A 17,481-nucleotide genomic window follows, 5' to 3' on the forward strand; every position below is an offset into this window, starting at 1 on the left:
CCCAGGGCCAACCGCACCAGCATATGGTCTCACAAGGGGTCTGAGGATCTCATCTCGGTACCTAATGGCAGTCAGGCTACCTCTGGCGAGCACATGGAGGGCTGTGCGGCCCTCCAAAGAAATGCTACCCCACACCATTACTGACCCAATGCCAAACCGGTCATGCTGGTGGATGTTGCAGGCAGCAGAACGTTCTCCATGGCGTCTCCAGACTCTGTCACGTCTGTCACATGTGCTCAGTGTGAACCTGCTTTCATCTGTGAAGAGCACAGGGCGCCAGTGGCGAATTTGCCAATCTTGGTGTTCTCTGGCAAATGCCAAACGTCCTGCATGGTGTTGGGCTGTAAGCACAACCCCCACCTGTGGACGTCGGGCCCTCATATCACCCTCATGGAGTCTGTTTCTGACCGTTTGAGCAGACACATGCACATTTGTGGCCTGCTGGAGGTCATTTTGCAGGGCTCTGGCAGTGCTCCTCCTGTTCCTCCTTGCACAAAGGCGGAGGTAGCGGTCCTGCTGCTGGGTTGTTGCCCTCCTACGGCCTCCTCCACGTCTCCTGATGTACTGGCCTGTCTCCTGGTAGCGCCTCCATGCTCTGGACACTACGCTGACAGACACAGCAAACCTTCTTGCCACAGCTCGCATTGATGTGCCATCCTGGATAAGCTGCACTACCTGAGCCACTTGTGTGGGTTGTAGACTCCGTCTCATGCTACCACTAGAGTGAAAGCACCGCCAGCATTCAAAAGTGACCAAAACATCAGCCAGGAAGCATAGGAACTGCGAAGTGGTCTGTGTCACCACCTGCAGAACCACTCCTTTATTGGGGGTGTCTTGCTAATTGACTATAATTTCCACCTGTTGTCTATCCCATTTGCACAACAGCATGTGAAATTGATTGTCACTCAGTGTTGCTTCCTAAGTGGACAGTTTGATTTCACAGAAGTGTGATTGACTTGGAGTTACATTGTGTTGTTTAAGTGTTCTCTTTATTTTTTTGAGCAGTGTACTTTAAAACGGGTATCCACCTTTTATTAAGTGATGGCCTATACTCATTTACCAACAGGTCCATCTTATAGACTCACAGGCACTACATGTGCTTCACTGAGGCACTGTATTCTCTAATGCTTCTAGAGACGGAGGAAATCAGGAACACCACTGTACTAGCTTTCTATATTTGCAGTATATTTTTGTATATTACATTTGACATACACATCATCTACATAACACAGTGTCATGTAGTCTTCATGGCTGGGTATAAAGCCCCCTTGGTGGCACATCCAATCTGTGTACTGTATATGTGATCTTATAATGGTATGCTTATAGCCATCTGAAGTGGTGTATGCACTAGCTTGTCCGGAAAATGCCATATTTCAAGCCCTGGAATGTGGCAGGCTGACAACCACTGATATAAAGTAAAATGGTCTCCTCATTTTAAAGAGGAGGTAAACAATTCACTAGATGTATATACATATAAAAATAATAGTCATTTCTAAAATGAAAGGATGCACATAGGACTGTCAGCTTGTCTGCTCCTTTCCTTTCTCTGGCTGTAATCCAAGCAGTTCTGTCTTCAGTTCTCCAGGTTTTGGTGGAACCTCAGGTATACTCTGCAAGACATATAACATTCTCATTAAGGATGAGCAAATCGACTTCGGATGAAACATCCGAAGTCGATTCGCATAAAACTTTGTGCAATAACTTCATAAACTAATTTGTACTGTAAAAAACCATTTCCAGAACTCGGGTTCGGTTCCAAGTAGTACCTTGGAACTGAACCCGAGTTCGGGAAATGAGGTGAGCGGTGGGGTCCTGGGTGTCGGACAGCAACCGATAAGACACTGATAACCTATCCAGAGGATGGGTCATCCATATTAAAGTCTCAGAAAAGTACTAAGGGTATATTCATATATGGCAGATTTGCTGCACTGCAGAAATTTCTGTGACTGAAAATCAATATGAATGGGAACGTTTCAGCAGGAGACTTGTGGATGCCTGTAAGCCTTATTCTATTAAATGGCAACAGATCTGCCTGGTAAATATTCCTTTAAGAATTCCCCTTCCAATTCAGGTTTTCTTTGTGTCTTGTCCACCATAAGGCACAACGACATGGCACATTTTGTTAGAGATGCAATAATGCACCCACAGAAGAACAACGGGACTTTACTGTGCCTTTTATATGGCCTCCATTCTCTGGCCAAAGGAACATGTATGGCAGTAGATAGTACAGCTCTCTTCTACATAGCAGGGACCCTATCTCCATGTGGCATGGAAAGTGACTGCACAAGCAGCCATCTCCTCCAGGAACATGTAGACCAGGGCTCAGCAACCTCCGGCACTCCAGGTGTTGTGAAACCACATCTCCCGTCATGCACACTCGCTTGGCTGTTCTATGAACTCCTACAGAAGTGAAAGGAGCAAGCTGGGACTTGTAGTTTCCCAACAGCTGGAGTGCCGAAGGTTGCTGATCCCTGATTTAGGCTATACATGTCTCACAATGACCAGCAGCAGCACAGGCTCCATAGGCCCTATAGGAGCTGTCAGCAGAACACAGTTTACCATGATCAGGATCTGTTCACATTAGTGCTAGTCTTTGTTCCATCAGGTGATTTGGGGCATAGTCTAATATTCTCTTCACATAGTAATTATTGTGGCTGTAAACCTGCATATCACTGAATGTGAAGAGGTGGGTGCTCCCATGTTTGTAGAAGAGACACCAGTATAATGTATATAGCACCGTACAATGTATATTACTAAGGCCTCATGCACACGATCGTTGTTTTGGTCCGCATCCGAGCCGCAGTTTTTGCAGCATGGATGCGGACCCATTCACTTCAATGGGGCTGACAAAAGATGCGGACAGCACCCCGTGTGCATCCGTTGCTCCGTTCCGTGGTCCGCAAAAAAATAAAAATAACCTGTCCTATTCTTGTTCGTTTTGCGGACAAGAATAGGCAGTTATATCAATGGATGTCCGTGCTGTTCCGCAAATTGCGAAACGCACACGGACGCCTTCCGTGTTTTGTGGATCCGCAATTTGCGGACCGCAAAACACACAAGGGTCATGTGCATGAGGCCTAATAGGGGCAATAACAAGGAGCCAAATTACACAAGGCCGTGCTGGACCTTTCCTGGTTTTAGTATGTTCACGTTCACATTCATGCTGCTCTGGCTGCCGGTCTAGTACATTGTGCCATTGTAAGGCCCCTTTCACACGGGCGAGTATTCCACGCGGATGCGATGCGTGAGGTGAACGCATTGCACCCGCACTGAATACCGATCCATTCTTTTCTATGGGGCTGTTCAGATGAGCGGTGATTTTCACGCATCACCTATGCGTTGCGTGAAAATCGCAGCATGCTCTATATTCTGCGTTTTTCACGCAACGCAGGCCCCATAGAAGTGAATGGGGTTGCGTGAAAAGCGCAAGGATCCGCAAGCAAGTGCGGATGCGGTGCGATTTTCACGCACGGTTGCTAGGAGACGATCGGGGTGGAAACCCGATCATTATTATTTTCCCTTATAACATGGTTATAAGGGAAAATAATAGCATTCTGAATACAGAATGCATAGTAAAACAGCGCTGGAGGGGTTAAAAAAATTATAATAATTAACTCACCTTAGTCCACTTGATCGTGTAGCCCGGCATCTCCTTCTGTCTCCTTTGTTGAACAGGACCTGTGGTGAGCATTAAGAACAGTTACAGGACCTGTGATGACGTCACTCCGGTCATCACATGGTACGTCACATGATCTTTTACCATGGTGATGGATCATGTGATGACCGGAGTGACGTCATCAAAGGTCCTGGAATGAATGCTCACCACAGGTCCTGTTCAGCACAGAAGGAGACAGACGAGATGCCGGCAGCGCCAGCAAGTGGATTAAGGTGAGTTAAATTTTTTATTTTTATTTTTTTAACCCATCCAGCGCTATTTTACTTTGCATTCTGTATTCAGAATGCTATTATTTTCCCTTATAACCATGTTATAAGGGAAAATAATACAATCTACAGAACATTGATCCCAAGCCCGAACTTCTGTGAAGAAGTTCGGGTTTGGGTACCAAACATGCGCGGTTTTTCTCACGCGCGTGCAAAACGCATTACAATGTTTTGCACTCGCGCGGAAAAATCGCGGGTGTTCCCGCAACGCACCCGCACATTTTCCCGCAACGCCCGTGTGAAACCAGCCTAACGGATTCATGCTAAAATTAAAGCCTAAACATCTGGTAAAGATCTGAATGATGGAACGCCTCTGAAACCACCTGCTAGGAATTTAGTGATTTCTTACAAGATCTGGCCGGTAGTATCGATGCACAACTTCTGCTCCTGCCAGCATAGACAGAATGGTAGCACTCAGCATCTTCAGGTATTGAGGCCAGGCTACCCCTGCAGGCATAGTGATGGGATGCTCCCTTAAATGGAAACAGAAATCATATTAGTGAATTTTACAGGTAATTAGGATAGGTCATCAATATCAGATCCAGGGGTACTGTTTGAAGAGGTGGCGCAGTGTAATTACAACTGCTCATCCCATTTAAGTAGTTGTAGATACACTAGGCCACCACTACCTCTTCATACAGCTGATTGACGGAGGCTGAGAGTCAGACTCCCACAGATCTGATATTGATGACCTATCCTGAGGATATATACTGCACAACCTCTTTAAGCGGACAGATGATTTTGATGGCAGTCAACTGTTTTAACCAAAAAACAGTGCAGCCATTGTTAAGGCGCCTTCACACGGAGATTTTGTGGCAGAAAGTTCCGCAACTGAAAAATCAGTTCCACTCATTTGAATAAGGGCAGAAAGCACATGGATTTCTGCAAGCCCCATTAAGGTGAAAGGAACTGATTTTCAGTCGCAGAATTTTCTGCCGTGTGGGAAGGCGCCCTCATATGAGCAGTGTGGTTTCCCTGCAAAACCATCCCCCAATTAACAACTGATTGAAAAACGCAGCGGCCACAATAATAACGGCCCATGGGGCCCCAGCCTCGGGTCTGGCCTAGACAGATTTTTTATAGTGCTACTTGATTGACTTTAATCACTGAGTTACAGATGCAGTCTACAAGACTGCATACAACTCAATGGGCCACAGAACAGGAGCAAATCTGCCCATTGTAACTTAACTCTCTGTAGCCTCCACTTCTGGTTTTGGCTCGCAATCAGGGCTTGTTCACACGACTGTGTGAAGCCAGTGTCCGTGCTGTGGACCGCAAATTGCGATCCGCAATGCACGGACACTGACTGTGGCTCAGCCGCATGGGGATCGTGGACCCATTCACTTGAATGGGTCCGCGATCCCTCCGTTCCGCAAAAAGATAGAGCATGTTCTATCTTTCTGCGGTGCGGAGGCACGGAACCCAGGAAGCACTCCGTAGTGCTTCCGTTCCGTGCTTCCGTTTCGCAGCTCTGGATTTGCGGACCCATTGAAGTGAATGGGTCCGCATCAGTGATGTGGAATACACAACGAACGGTGCCCGTGTATTGCGGTCCGCAATATGGCAACGGGCAGCACACGTTCGTGTGAACAAGCCCTCACTGATGGAAACCACTTATCAAACACTGACTGTGTAAACTAGGCCTCAGTATTTCTAGTTGTATTTGTGCTGTCTGCATCCATTGCTCCGTTCCGTGGAGTGGAGCCTACAGAGAAAACGTATAATGAAAGATTTGTGCCTCTCCTGTGTTTCGGACACTTTCCTGGTTTTGGTTTTACAAATACTGATGGAAATTACTGACCAAATACTGACAGGATTAGTAAGGTCTCTTTCACACCAGCGAGTTTTCCTTCTGGATGCAATGCATGTAGTGAACACATAGCATCCGGACTGAATCCTGACCCATTCTTTCATGCATCATCTTTGTGTTCAGGTATAAATCACAGCATGTTCTATATTGTACTTTTTCACGCAGCTCTGGCCCCATAAAAGTGAATGCTTGCGAGAAAAACGGAAGGCATCTGGATGCAATGTTTTGTTTTTTTACTGACGATTGCTAGATGTAGATGGTTATTCTTCCGTTTTTCTTCAAGCGCGAGAAAAACGCATCGAAACTGATCACATCTGCATGTTGATCACATCTGCATGAAAAAAACGAATTGAACTTTTGTGAAAAAACCATCACCTGTTTCCTGAACTCATGTGAAAGAGACCTAAATCTGCCCAGTGTATTTCTTTGGACTTCAGCTGCACCTCAATAGTTAAAATTCAAATCAGTAGCAACACAAGGGTATAGTGAAACCACAGCACCATGTGAATACGCCCTCATGGTCTGGACCCCATACTGCTCTTTTCCAGCAGCTGTTATTTTCTAGAGCCAGGGCCAGATTTCACCTGCAGCATCTCCAAATTCTCAAGGCAGCATTTTATTGCATCATGTATTTGTCATACCTTGCAATAGGAATGTAATTATAATCTCATGACGGCCAGCAGGGGGTTTCATATTACACTATATATTTTTTTTTTTAAGTATTAGGCTACTTTCACACTGGTGTTTTGCTTTCAGTTTGTGAGATCCGTTCAGGGCTCTCACAAGCGGTCCAAAACGGATCAGTTTTGCCCTAATGCATTCTGGTGACTCCGTTCCCTTCAGTTATGTTTTGTCCCCATTGACAATGAATAGGGACAAAACGGAAGCGTTTTTCTCCGGGATTGAGCCCCTATCACGGATCTCAATAGCGGAAAGGGAAAGCGCAGATGTGAAAGTAGCCTAATCCACCTCTCCCCATTAGGCCTCATGCACACGACAGTATTTTTTCACGGTCTGCAAAACGGGGTTCCGTTGGTCCGTGATCTGTGACCGTTTTTTCGTCCGTGGGTCTTTCATGATTTTTGGAGGATCCACGGACATGAAAAAAAAGTTGTTTTGGTGTCCGCCTGGCCGTTCGGAGCCAAACGGATCCGTCCTGACTTACAATGCAAGTCAACGTGGACGGATCCGTTTGACGTTGACACAATATGGTGCAATTGCAAACGGATCCGTCCCCCATTGACTTTCAATGTAAAGTCAGGAGTTAATATACCATAGGATCGGAGTTTTCTCCAATCCGATGGTATATTTTAACTTGAAGTTAGATTGTGAAACTCAGATCCGACAGTATATTCTAACACAGAGGCGTTCCCATAGTGATGGGGACGCCTTAAGTTAGAATATCCTACGAACTGTGTACATGACTGCCCCCTGCTGCCTGGCAGCACCCGATCTCTTACAGGGGGCTGTGATCCGCACAATTAACACCTCAGGTGCGGCGCATTGCTTATAGCACAGACCTGTCACTTACCAGTAGGAGGAGCGCCCGGCCAGTCACAGACATCGCAGCTAAGTATAATGCTTCTAAAAATTGCTAAGTAACCATGGCAACCAGAACTGCAGTAGCGTCCTGGTTGCCATGGTTACCGATCGGAGCCCCAGCGATTAAACTGGGACTCCGATCGGAACTCTCCACTGCCACCAATGATGGGGGAACATGATTTTAACTGCGGGGGGGGGGGGGGAGATGTGAGGCCGCACTGGCCACCAATGATGGGGGATTCGGAACGTGATTTTAACTGGGGGGGGGGGGGGGGGGGGGAAGAGGGGAGGCCGCACTGCCCACTAATGAATATAATATTGGGGAGGGAGGGGGTCTGCCCCCTCCTGCCTGGCAGCACCTGATCTCTTACAGGGGGCTATGATACGCACAATTAACCCTTTAGGTGCGGCACCTGAGTGGTTAATTGTGCGGATCACAGCCCCCTGTAAAAGATCGGGTGATGCCAGGCAGCAGGGGGCAGTCATGTACACAGTTCTCAGTATATTCTAACTTGAAGCGTCCCCATCACTATGGGAACGCCTCTGTGTTAGAATATACTGTCGGATATGAGTTTTCACGAAGTGAAAACTCATATCTGAAAAAGCTTTTATGCAGACGGATCTGCGATCCGTCTGTGTGAAAGTTGCCAACGGCCATGGACGCGGATGCCAATCTTGTGTGCATCCGTGTTTTTTCACGGACCCATTGACTTGAATGGCTCCGTGAACCGTTGTCCGTCAAAAAAATAGGACAGGTCATATTTTTTTGACGGACAGGAAACACGGATCACGGCCGCGGATGAACAACGGTGCATTTTCCGAGTTTTCAACTGACCCATTGAAAGTCAATAGGTCCGCAGAAAATCACGGAAAACGGAACAACGGCCACGGATGCACACAACGGTCGTGTGCATGAGGCCTTACTCTCCTGTCTCTTATCTCTGCCAATCCCTTCACTGACTCCCCAATGCTGAGAATCCAGTATAAAACACTATGACAAACAAGGCCGTCCTTAACCTGTCCCCTCCATACATCTGTGACCTGATCTCCAGTTACCTTCCTACATGCAATATCCAATCCCCACAAGACCTCCTTTTCTACTCACCTCTTCCCACAATCGCCTCACATCCCCCATACTCTGGAACTCTCTACCCCAACATATCAGACTCTCACCTACTATGGAGACCTTCAAAGGAAACCTGAAAACCCACCTCTTCAGACAAGCCTACAGTGACCCTGCTGCTGCTAGACCTCCCCTACTGTATCTTTCCTCCATACTTTGTAAATTGTAAGCTCTTGCGGGAAGGGCCCTCTCTCCTTCTGTACCAGTTTGTAACTCTTCTTGTTCATGCTTATTGAACTTGTTTTTTTATTATGTCTGTGCACCCCTTTTCCTAGGTATAGCGCCATGGAATATAATAATAATGACAATGCACATGATTTCAACGGGAGTACATTGTGCTTTACTAAGTTTTAATGGAAAAAAGTCAAGATAAAAGCAATGAAAGGTGTACTCCAGGACTACAAAAAGATGGCTGCTTTCTCCCAAAAGCAGCAGCACAAGTTGCAACCCAGCTCCATTGAAGTGAATGGGGCTGAGCTGCAATACCACACACCACCTGTGGACAGGTGTGGTGCTGTTTTTGAAAGGAAGCAGACATCCACGGTTCTGGAGAACCCCTTTAAGACATCTAAAACAGCATGTCAGCATCAGCAATGATGCATGTAAATCAGTCAAGGTCAGCAGGAGCAGAGGGATGGAGACTTCACCAAAGGCTGTACTGTACCCTTACAGCACTATGGACTCCATATATATAAATACCAGCATGACAAAACCCCCAGGAGTGACAGCAGCTGAGCCGCTGCCCGACCACCACCCAATGCCCCTCTTCACCCCTCACCTTGCCCTCGTCCGGCTCGCACACAACGTGAGGCAGTCAGATGTGAGGCCGATAGAGGTACACTTGTAATTCTCTCATTCGGTCTCCAGGCATTAGTAGGACTTTCACAGTAACAACCATTTTGCTGGAGCACTAGAGGCGCTGTCACGCAACAGTATAACTCCACAAACATGGCTGCCACGTGGAAACACTCGTTTCCGTTTCTTATGAATGTGAAAGTGTATGTACTTCTATTGCTTCAGGAGGTTCTGGAGAAGTTATTTTTAGTCATGCGGTTTCTTTAGAATATGCGGTTTTTCTAGCAGCCTGTGATATCGCGTACAGTTTTTCCCCCCAGGGATTTTCACATAGATTCTCCACAAAACCTCCAGGACTGAAGAATGCTGCGTTGTACCTACCAATTTGGGGTCTCCTGTGTTCTTGGGGAAGAGCAATATTGATGTCAATATGGGGGAAAGAGGCTTTCTGGGGCACTATAGCTGTTGTTATTATTAACCCCTTCATGACAGCGATCACCCGTTTTAGTTTTTCACTCCCTTCTTTTCCGGGACCATAACTTTTTTTTGTTTTTTCATTTACATGGCTGTATGGGACTTGTTTTTTTGCAAGACAAGTTCTACTTTCTAATTGCACCATTTATTATGTATTGAGAAGTGGGAAAAAACACAATTCCAAAAGTTCTATGGGTTTTGTTTTTACTGTTTTCACTATGCTGTAAAACTGACTTGCGCTACCACATTAGTTCTTGTGTTTCAATACAAAAAAATAAAATAAACTTTGGAAAAAATAAACATTTTTTTTTCATTCTGACCCTCTTTTTATAGTAAGGCTAATCTTTTGTCGTACGATCTGTAGTTTTTATTGATACCATTTTGGGGTGTATATGACTTTTTTTTATAACTTTTAATTCAAATTTTTTGGGGAGGTAAAGTGATGAAAAAATAACAGAAAACAGCAAATTGGCCATATTGATTCTTTTTCTGTTACGCCATTCATCATATGCGATAAGTTGTTTTTTATATTTGAATAGTATGGGCGTTTTTGGACATAGCAATGGCATTGGGGAAGGGGGGGGGGGGGGATTTAAATGTTTTTTTTTTTTTAAATAATTTTTTTTAGGCCCCCAAGTGGAATCTAACATGCAATCTAATGATAAAGTAATGGAATTTTATCTATTACCATATACTGTACAAAGATCAGTATATTCCAATACAATGCTGCCACCTGCAGGCCTGAATTGGAATATACAAGTATTAGGCTTAGAAGCACCTTCCCCAATCTAAGGTAGGGGGGTGTTCATGCCTTGGAAGTGTGCGCTTCCAGTTTTTTTTTTTGCCTTTCAAATGCTGTGGTCACATTTAACCACAACATCTGAGATGTTAAATGTCTCTGATCGGCATTACCGTCAATCACAGACATTAGCCATGGATGTCTGCTGTGTGAAACAGCAGACACCCGCTGGCTATGGCGTTCACTCCTTTCTGGGCGCCATCTTTAAAGACCCAACATGTGATGTACTATTACATCACATGTTGGGAAAGGTTTAAAGGGGTATTCCGGTAGGTACAAGTTATCCTCTATTCACAGGATAGGGAATAACTATAAGATCAGTGGGGGTCCTACCACTGGGACCCCCACCAATCACGAGAATGGAGACCCCATAACCCCTGCAGCCCCCATGAAAAGAACGGAGTGGCCGGTTGCACATGCATGCAGCCGCTCCATTAATTTCTGTGGGCATTCTAGAAATTGCCAAGTACAGCGCTCTGGAACTCCCATAGGGATGAATAGAGCGGCCGCATGCATGTGTGACCGGTCACTCCGTACTTTTCAGGGGGGGGGGGGGTTGCAGGAGGTACAGGGCCCCCGTTTTGGTGATCAGTGGGGTCCCAGTGGTAGGACCCCCACCAATTTGATAGTTATCGCCTATCCTGTGGATAGGAGATAACTTGTACCTTCCGGAATACCCCTTTAACCCCTTAAGGACTTCCGCCGTACAGGTACGGCGCTGGTGGACGTGATTTAAGGACCAGCGCCGTACATGTACGGTGGGCTGATAAGTGATTGCCGGGTCCGTGCCACTGATTGGGTGGGCGCAGCTCCTGCACCCGCCCAATCAGTGGCACGGACCCGGCAGTCACTGACAGCTGGGCTCCTGCTGCATACGCCGACATCGGTGAAGACACCGATGCCGACGTATTAACCCCTTGTATGCCGCGGTCAAAGCTGACCTCAACATGTGGAGTGTACGCGTGCCCTCCGCATCTTCATCAGGTCCCTGCGCTGCAGTGGCGGGGACCCGATGGCAGAGAAGGCAAGCTCGATGTCTTCCATAGGCATCGGGGCTTGCCTTCTACGGAAGCCTGTAATATCCAGCCCTTAGGCCTCTTGCACACGAACGTGTGCGCTCCGTGGCTGTATTGTGGACCGCATTTGCGGATGCGCAATACACGGGCTCCGTTCCGTGTGCATTCCGCATCACGGATGCGGATCCATTCACTTCAATGGGTCCGCAAATCCGGAGATGCGGAATGAAAGCACGGAACCACTACGGAGTGCTTCCGTGGGGTTTCGTCCCGTAATTCCATTCCGCAAAAAGATAGAACATGTCCTATCTTTTTGCGGAATGGCCAGATTGCGGACCCATTAAAGTGAATGGGTCTGCGATCCGCTGTGGCTGCCCCTCAGTGGGTGTTCGTGCATTGTGGCCCGCAGCACGACCACGGGGCGCATACGTTCGTGTGCAAGAGGCCTTAGGCTGGGTCTCTTTTTTTTATTTCCATTTCATAAAAGCATATACATTCTAAACATATCAACTCAACAATCGTATATTTCAGTATCCGCAAGAAATAGTTACATTTTCATTTTATCCAAGCCGACTGTTTTTTTTTTTTTATGCATACAGAATTATTTTTAATCCCCTTTTACCCACCCACCAACCTTGTGGGGGGGTAAGACGCGGGATGTAAAACAAAAAAAAAGAAAAAATGGGCTGGGTCTCACAGGCAGGCTGTCAGCATAAAAGCTGACAGCCAATACATTACACTACAGGTTGTATTGTAATGCATTGCAGAGAGGATCAGACCCAAGAAGTTGAAGTCCCAGAGTGGGACAAAAAAAAAAAAAAGTGTTTTCATAATTAAAAGAAAATTGTTTAAGTAAAAAAGAAAGCCCCTTTCCCAAAATAAAATACATAAAATTGTAAAAATAGAAAAAAAAAAGAAAACCAGACATATTGCGCATTGCAGCGTTCGTAACGAACGGCTCTATAAAAACATCACACTATCCAACCCCTCAGCTGAACGCCGTCGAAAAAAAAAAAAAAAAAACCCTGCTAAAACGACAATTTTTTGGTCACTTTACATCACAAAAAGTGAAATACCAAGCGATCAAAAAGGCGTATGCCCCCCAAAATAGTACCAATGAAACTGTCACCTCATCCCGCAAAAACGGAGTCCCCATCTAAGGCTACATGGATACGACCATTGTTTTGGTACACATCCGAGCCGAAGTATTTGCGGCTTGGATGCGGACCCATTCACTTCAATGGGGCCGCAAAAGATGCGGACAGCACTCCGTGTTCTGTCCGCATCCGTTGCTCCGTTCCATGGTCCGCAAAAAAAATATAACCTGTCCTATTCTTGTCCGTTTTGCGGACAAGAATAGGCAGTTATATTAATGGCTGTCTGTGCTGTTCCGCAAATTCCGCGGAATGCACACAGACGCCATCCGTGTTTTACGGATCGGCAATTTGCGGACTGCAAAACACACAACGGTCGTGTGCATGTAGCCTAAGGCCCCTTTCACACGGGCGAGTATTCCGCGCGGGTGCAATGCGTGAGTGCGGATGCGGTGCGATTTTCACGCATGGTTGCTAGGTGACAATCGGGCTGGGGACCCGATCTGTATTATTTTCCCTTATAACATGGTTATAAGGGAAAATAATATCATTCTGAATACGGAATGCATAGTAAAATAGTGATGGAGGGGTTAAAAATAAAAAAATAATTAACTCACCGAGCCCACTTGATCGCGTAATTGCGGATCTCTGTCTTCTTCTGTAATGTTGAGCTGCCGGGTAAGGACCTGTGGTGAGGTCACATCACATGATCCAATCACATGGTCCCTCACCATGGTGATGAACCATGTGATGAGCACAGTGACGTCATCAAAGGTCCTATTCCTGTGCACAGCAAAGAAGAAGACAGAAGAGAAGTCGGGCTGCGCGATCAAGTGGATAAAGGTGAGTTAAATTATTATTTATTTATTTTTTAACCCCTCCAGCCCTATTGTACTATGTATTCTGTATTAAGAATGCTAATATTTTCCCTTATAACCATGTTATAAGGGGAAATAATACAATCTACAGAACACCGATCCCAAGCCCGAACTTCTGTGAAGAAGTTCGGGTTTGGGTACCAAACATGCGCGATTTTGCTCACGCGAGTGCAAAACGCATTACAATGTTTTGCACTCGCGCGGAAAAATCGCGCATTTTCCTGCAACGCACCCGCATCTTATCCGGGCAAAAAACATGACGCCCCTGTGAAAGAGGCCTAAGACAATCGCCCAGAACTATGACTCTCAGAATATGGAGACACTAAAACATGATTTTATTTTTTCAAAAATGCTTTTATTGTGTAAAACATAAATAAATAAAATATACATATTAGGTATGGCCACATCCGTAACGAACTGCTGTATAAAAATATCACATGATCTAACTCCTCAGATGAACACTGTAAAAAAAAAAAAAACTGTCAAAAAAGCCAAGCGATCAAAAAGTCATATGCACCCTAAGGCTTATTGCACACGACAGTATATTTTCACGGTCCGCAAAACGGGGTCCCGTTTTTCCGCGATCCGTGACCGTTTTTTCGTCCGTGGGTCTTCCTTGATTTTTGGAGGATCCTCGGACATGAAAAAAAAGTCGTTTTGGTGTCCGCCTGGCCGTGCGGAGCCAAACGGATCCGTCCTGAATTACAATGCAAGTCAATGGGGACGGATCCGTTTGACGTTGACACAATATGGTGCCATTTCAAACGGATCCGTCCCCATTGACTTTCAATGTAAAGTCTGGAGTCCCTTTTATACCATCGGATCGGAGTTTTCTCCAATCCGATGGTATATTTTAACTTGAAGCGTCCCCATCACCATGGGAACGCCTCTATGTTAGAATATACTGTCGGATATGAGTTAGATCGTGAAACCTCATTTCCGACAGTATATTCTAACACAGAGGCGTTCCCATGGTGATGGGGACGCTTCTAGTTAGAATATACTACAAACTGTGTACATGACTGCCCCCTGCTGCCTAGCAGCATCCGATCTCTTACAGGGGGCCGTGACCAGCACAATTAACCCCTCAGGAGCCGCACCTGAAGGGGTTAATTGTACTATCATATCCCCCTGTAAGAGATCAGGGCTGCCAGGCAGCAGGGGGCAGACCCCCCCACCTCCCCAGTTTGAATATCATTGGTGGCCAGTGCGGCCCCCCCCCCCCCTTCCTCCCTCTATTGTAATAATTTGTTGGTGGCACAGTGTGCGCCCCCCCCCCTTCCTCCCTCTATTGTAATAAATCGTTGGTGGCACAGTGTGCGCCCCCCCCCCCTTTATTGTAATAAATCGTTGGTGGCACAGTGTGCGCCCCCCATCGGCCCCCCCTCCCTCTATAGCATTAACAACATTGGTGGCCAGTGTGCGGCCTCCCATCTCCCCCCCCGATCATTGGTGGCAGCGGGTTACTAGCAATAGTACAATAGTAAAAGATTCATACTTACCTGGGGGCTGCGATGTTCGTGTCCGGCCGGGAGCTCCTCCTACTGGTAAGTGACAGTTCATTTAGCAATGCGCCGCACAGACCTGTCACTTACCAGTAGGTGGAGCTCCCGGCCGGACACGAACATCGCAGCAGCCACCAGCAGGTAAGTATGAATCTTCTACTATTGTACTATTGCTAAGTAACCATGGCAACCAGGACTGTAGTAGCGTCCTGGTTGCCATGGTTACCGATCGGAGCCCCGCTGCCACCAATGATGGGGGGGGGGGGGCGGGGAGATGGGAGGCCGCACACTGGCCACCAATTTTGTTAATGCTATAGAGGGAGGGGGGGCCGATGGGGGGCGCACACTGTGCCACCAACGAATTATTACAATAGAGGGAGGGAGGGGGGGGGGGCGCACACTGTGCCACCAACGAATAATTACAATAGAGGGAGGGGGGGGGGCCGCACTGGCCACCAACCTATTATTACAATAGAGGGGGGGGGGCCGCACTGGCCACCAATGATATTCAAACTGGGGAGGGTCTGCCCCCTGCTGCCTGGCAGCCCTGATCTCTTACAGGGGGATATGATAGTACAATTAACCCATTCAGGTGCCGCACCTGAAGGGGTTAATTGTGCTGATCACGGCCCCCTGTAAGAGATCGGGTGCAGCCAGGCAGCAGGGGGCAGTCTTGTACACAGTTTGTAGTGTATTCTAACTAGAAGCGTCCCCATCACCATGGGAACGCTTCTGTGTTAGAATATACTGTCGGTTCTGAGTTTTCACGAAGTGAAAACTCAGCTATGAAAAAGCTTTTATGCAGACGGATCTTCGGATCCGTCTGTATAAAAAGTAACCTACGGCCACGGATCACGGACACGGATGCCAATCTTGTGTGCATCCGTGTTCTTTCACGGACCCATTGACTTGAATGGGTCCGTGAACCGTTGGCCGTGAAAAAAATAGGACAGGTCATATTTTTTTCACGGCCAGGAAACACGGATCTCGGATGCGGCTGCAAAACGGTGCATTTTCCGTTTTTTCCACGGACCCATTAAAAGTCATGGGGTCCGCGAAAAAAAACGGAAAACGGCACAACTGCCACGGGTGCACACAACGGTCGTGTGAAAGAGGCCTAAAATAGTACCAATCAAACCGCCATCTCATCCCGCAGAAAATGAGCCCCTACATAAGACAGTCACCCAAAAAATAAAAAATAAACTATGGCTTTCAGAATATGGAGACACAAAAAAAATCTTTTTTTTCAAAAATGCTTTATTATGTAAAACTGAAATAAATCAACCATATTTGGTATTGTCGCGTCTGTAACAACCTGCTCTATAAAATACCACATGATATAACCTGTCAGATGGACATTGCAACTAATAAAAATAAAAACAGTGCCAAAACAGCTATTTCTTGTTACCTTACCTCACAAAAACTGTAATACAGAGCAACCAAAAATCATATGTACCCTAAAATAGTACCAACAAAACTGCCGCCTTATCCCGTAGTTTCCAAAATGGGGTCACTTTTTTGGAGTTTCTACTCTAGGGGTGCATCAGGGGGTCTTCAAATGTGACATGGAAACATAAAGAGGACCTTTCATCAGTTTTGACATAGGCTAATTATGGTATTACCTTGTAGTGCGGCCCCCACTGATGCCATGGGTGGTTTTTTTTTTTTTACCCCCCCCCCCCCCCCCATCGTTCGTCCGCTGTGGTCCCGATATTTTAGCGCGCTGTATTGTAATGAGCTGTAACTTCGCAACGGGGCGGAGATGGAGTCTTCTGCTGTGAGAGTCTCCTTCTTCCTGGCTGTGAGTGCGATCCAATCAGAGCGGCTCACAGCCTGGGAGAAGGAATCTCGCTCCAGTGGGGGCCGCCCTACAAGGTACAGTAATACCATAATTAGCCTATGTCAAAACTGATGAAAGGTCCTCATTAAAATTATCCCAGTGAAATCTGCCCTCAAAAAACCGTATGGCATTCCTTTCCTTCTGTGCCTTGCCGTGTGCCCGTACAGTAGTTTCCAACCACATATAGGGTGTTTCTGTAAACTACAGAATCAGGGCAATAAATATTGAGTTTTGTTTGGCTGTTAACCCTTGCTTTGTTACTGGAAAAATGGATTAAAATGGAAAATCTGCCAAAAAAGTGAAATTCTGACATTTCATCTACATTTTCCTTTAATACTTAACACCTAAAGGGTTAACAAAGTTTGTAAAAATCAGTTTTGAATACCTTGAGGGGTGTAGTTTCTAAAATGGGGTCATTTTTGGGTGGTTTCTATTATGTAAGCCTCACAAAGTGACTTGAACTGGTCCTTAAAAAGTAGGTTTTAGAAATTTTCTTAAAAATTTTAAGATTTACTTCTAAACTTCTAAGCCTTCTAACGTCCCCCAAAAAAGAAAATGAAATTTACAAAATTATCCAAACATGAAGTAGACATATGGGAAATGTAAAGTAATAACTAGTGTAGGAGGTATCACTATCTGTTTTAAAAGCAGAGAAATTAAAAT

General features: G+C 46.1%; 1 protein-coding gene across 1 annotated transcript; it reads right to left on the reverse strand.

The window, feature by feature from the left end:
* Positions 1–1,166: 1,166 nt before the first annotated feature.
* Positions 1,167–9,319, reverse strand: C1H12orf73 (chromosome 1 C12orf73 homolog). The gene is made up of 3 exons (XM_040407918.1): positions 9,196–9,319; positions 4,292–4,415; positions 1,167–1,610 (listed from the first exon to the last, which is right to left on the reverse strand). The coding sequence occupies exons 2-3, from the start codon at positions 4,397–4,399 to the stop codon at positions 1,521–1,523; spliced, it is 198 nt and encodes a 65-aa protein (XP_040263852.1). The 5' UTR covers positions 4,400–4,415; positions 9,196–9,319; the 3' UTR covers positions 1,167–1,520.
* Between the last annotated feature and the right edge of the window lie 8,162 nt (positions 9,320–17,481).

The sequence above is a fragment of the Bufo bufo genome, chromosome 1 (assembly GCF_905171765.1).
Source record: "Bufo bufo chromosome 1, aBufBuf1.1, whole genome shotgun sequence".
In the NCBI taxonomy this organism is placed as follows: domain Eukaryota; kingdom Metazoa; phylum Chordata; class Amphibia; order Anura; family Bufonidae; genus Bufo; species Bufo bufo.

Excerpts from the sequence above, each read along its gene's own strand:
- C1H12orf73 (XM_040407918.1), bottom strand. The coding sequence starts at position 4,399 with ATGCCTGCAGGGGTAGCCTGGCCTCAATACCTGAAGATGCTGAGTGCT. Across the intron at positions 1,611-4,291 it reads GATACTACCGGCCAGATCTT|AGTATACCTGAGGTTCCACC; the intron begins GTAAGAAATCAC and ends TATGTCTTGCAG.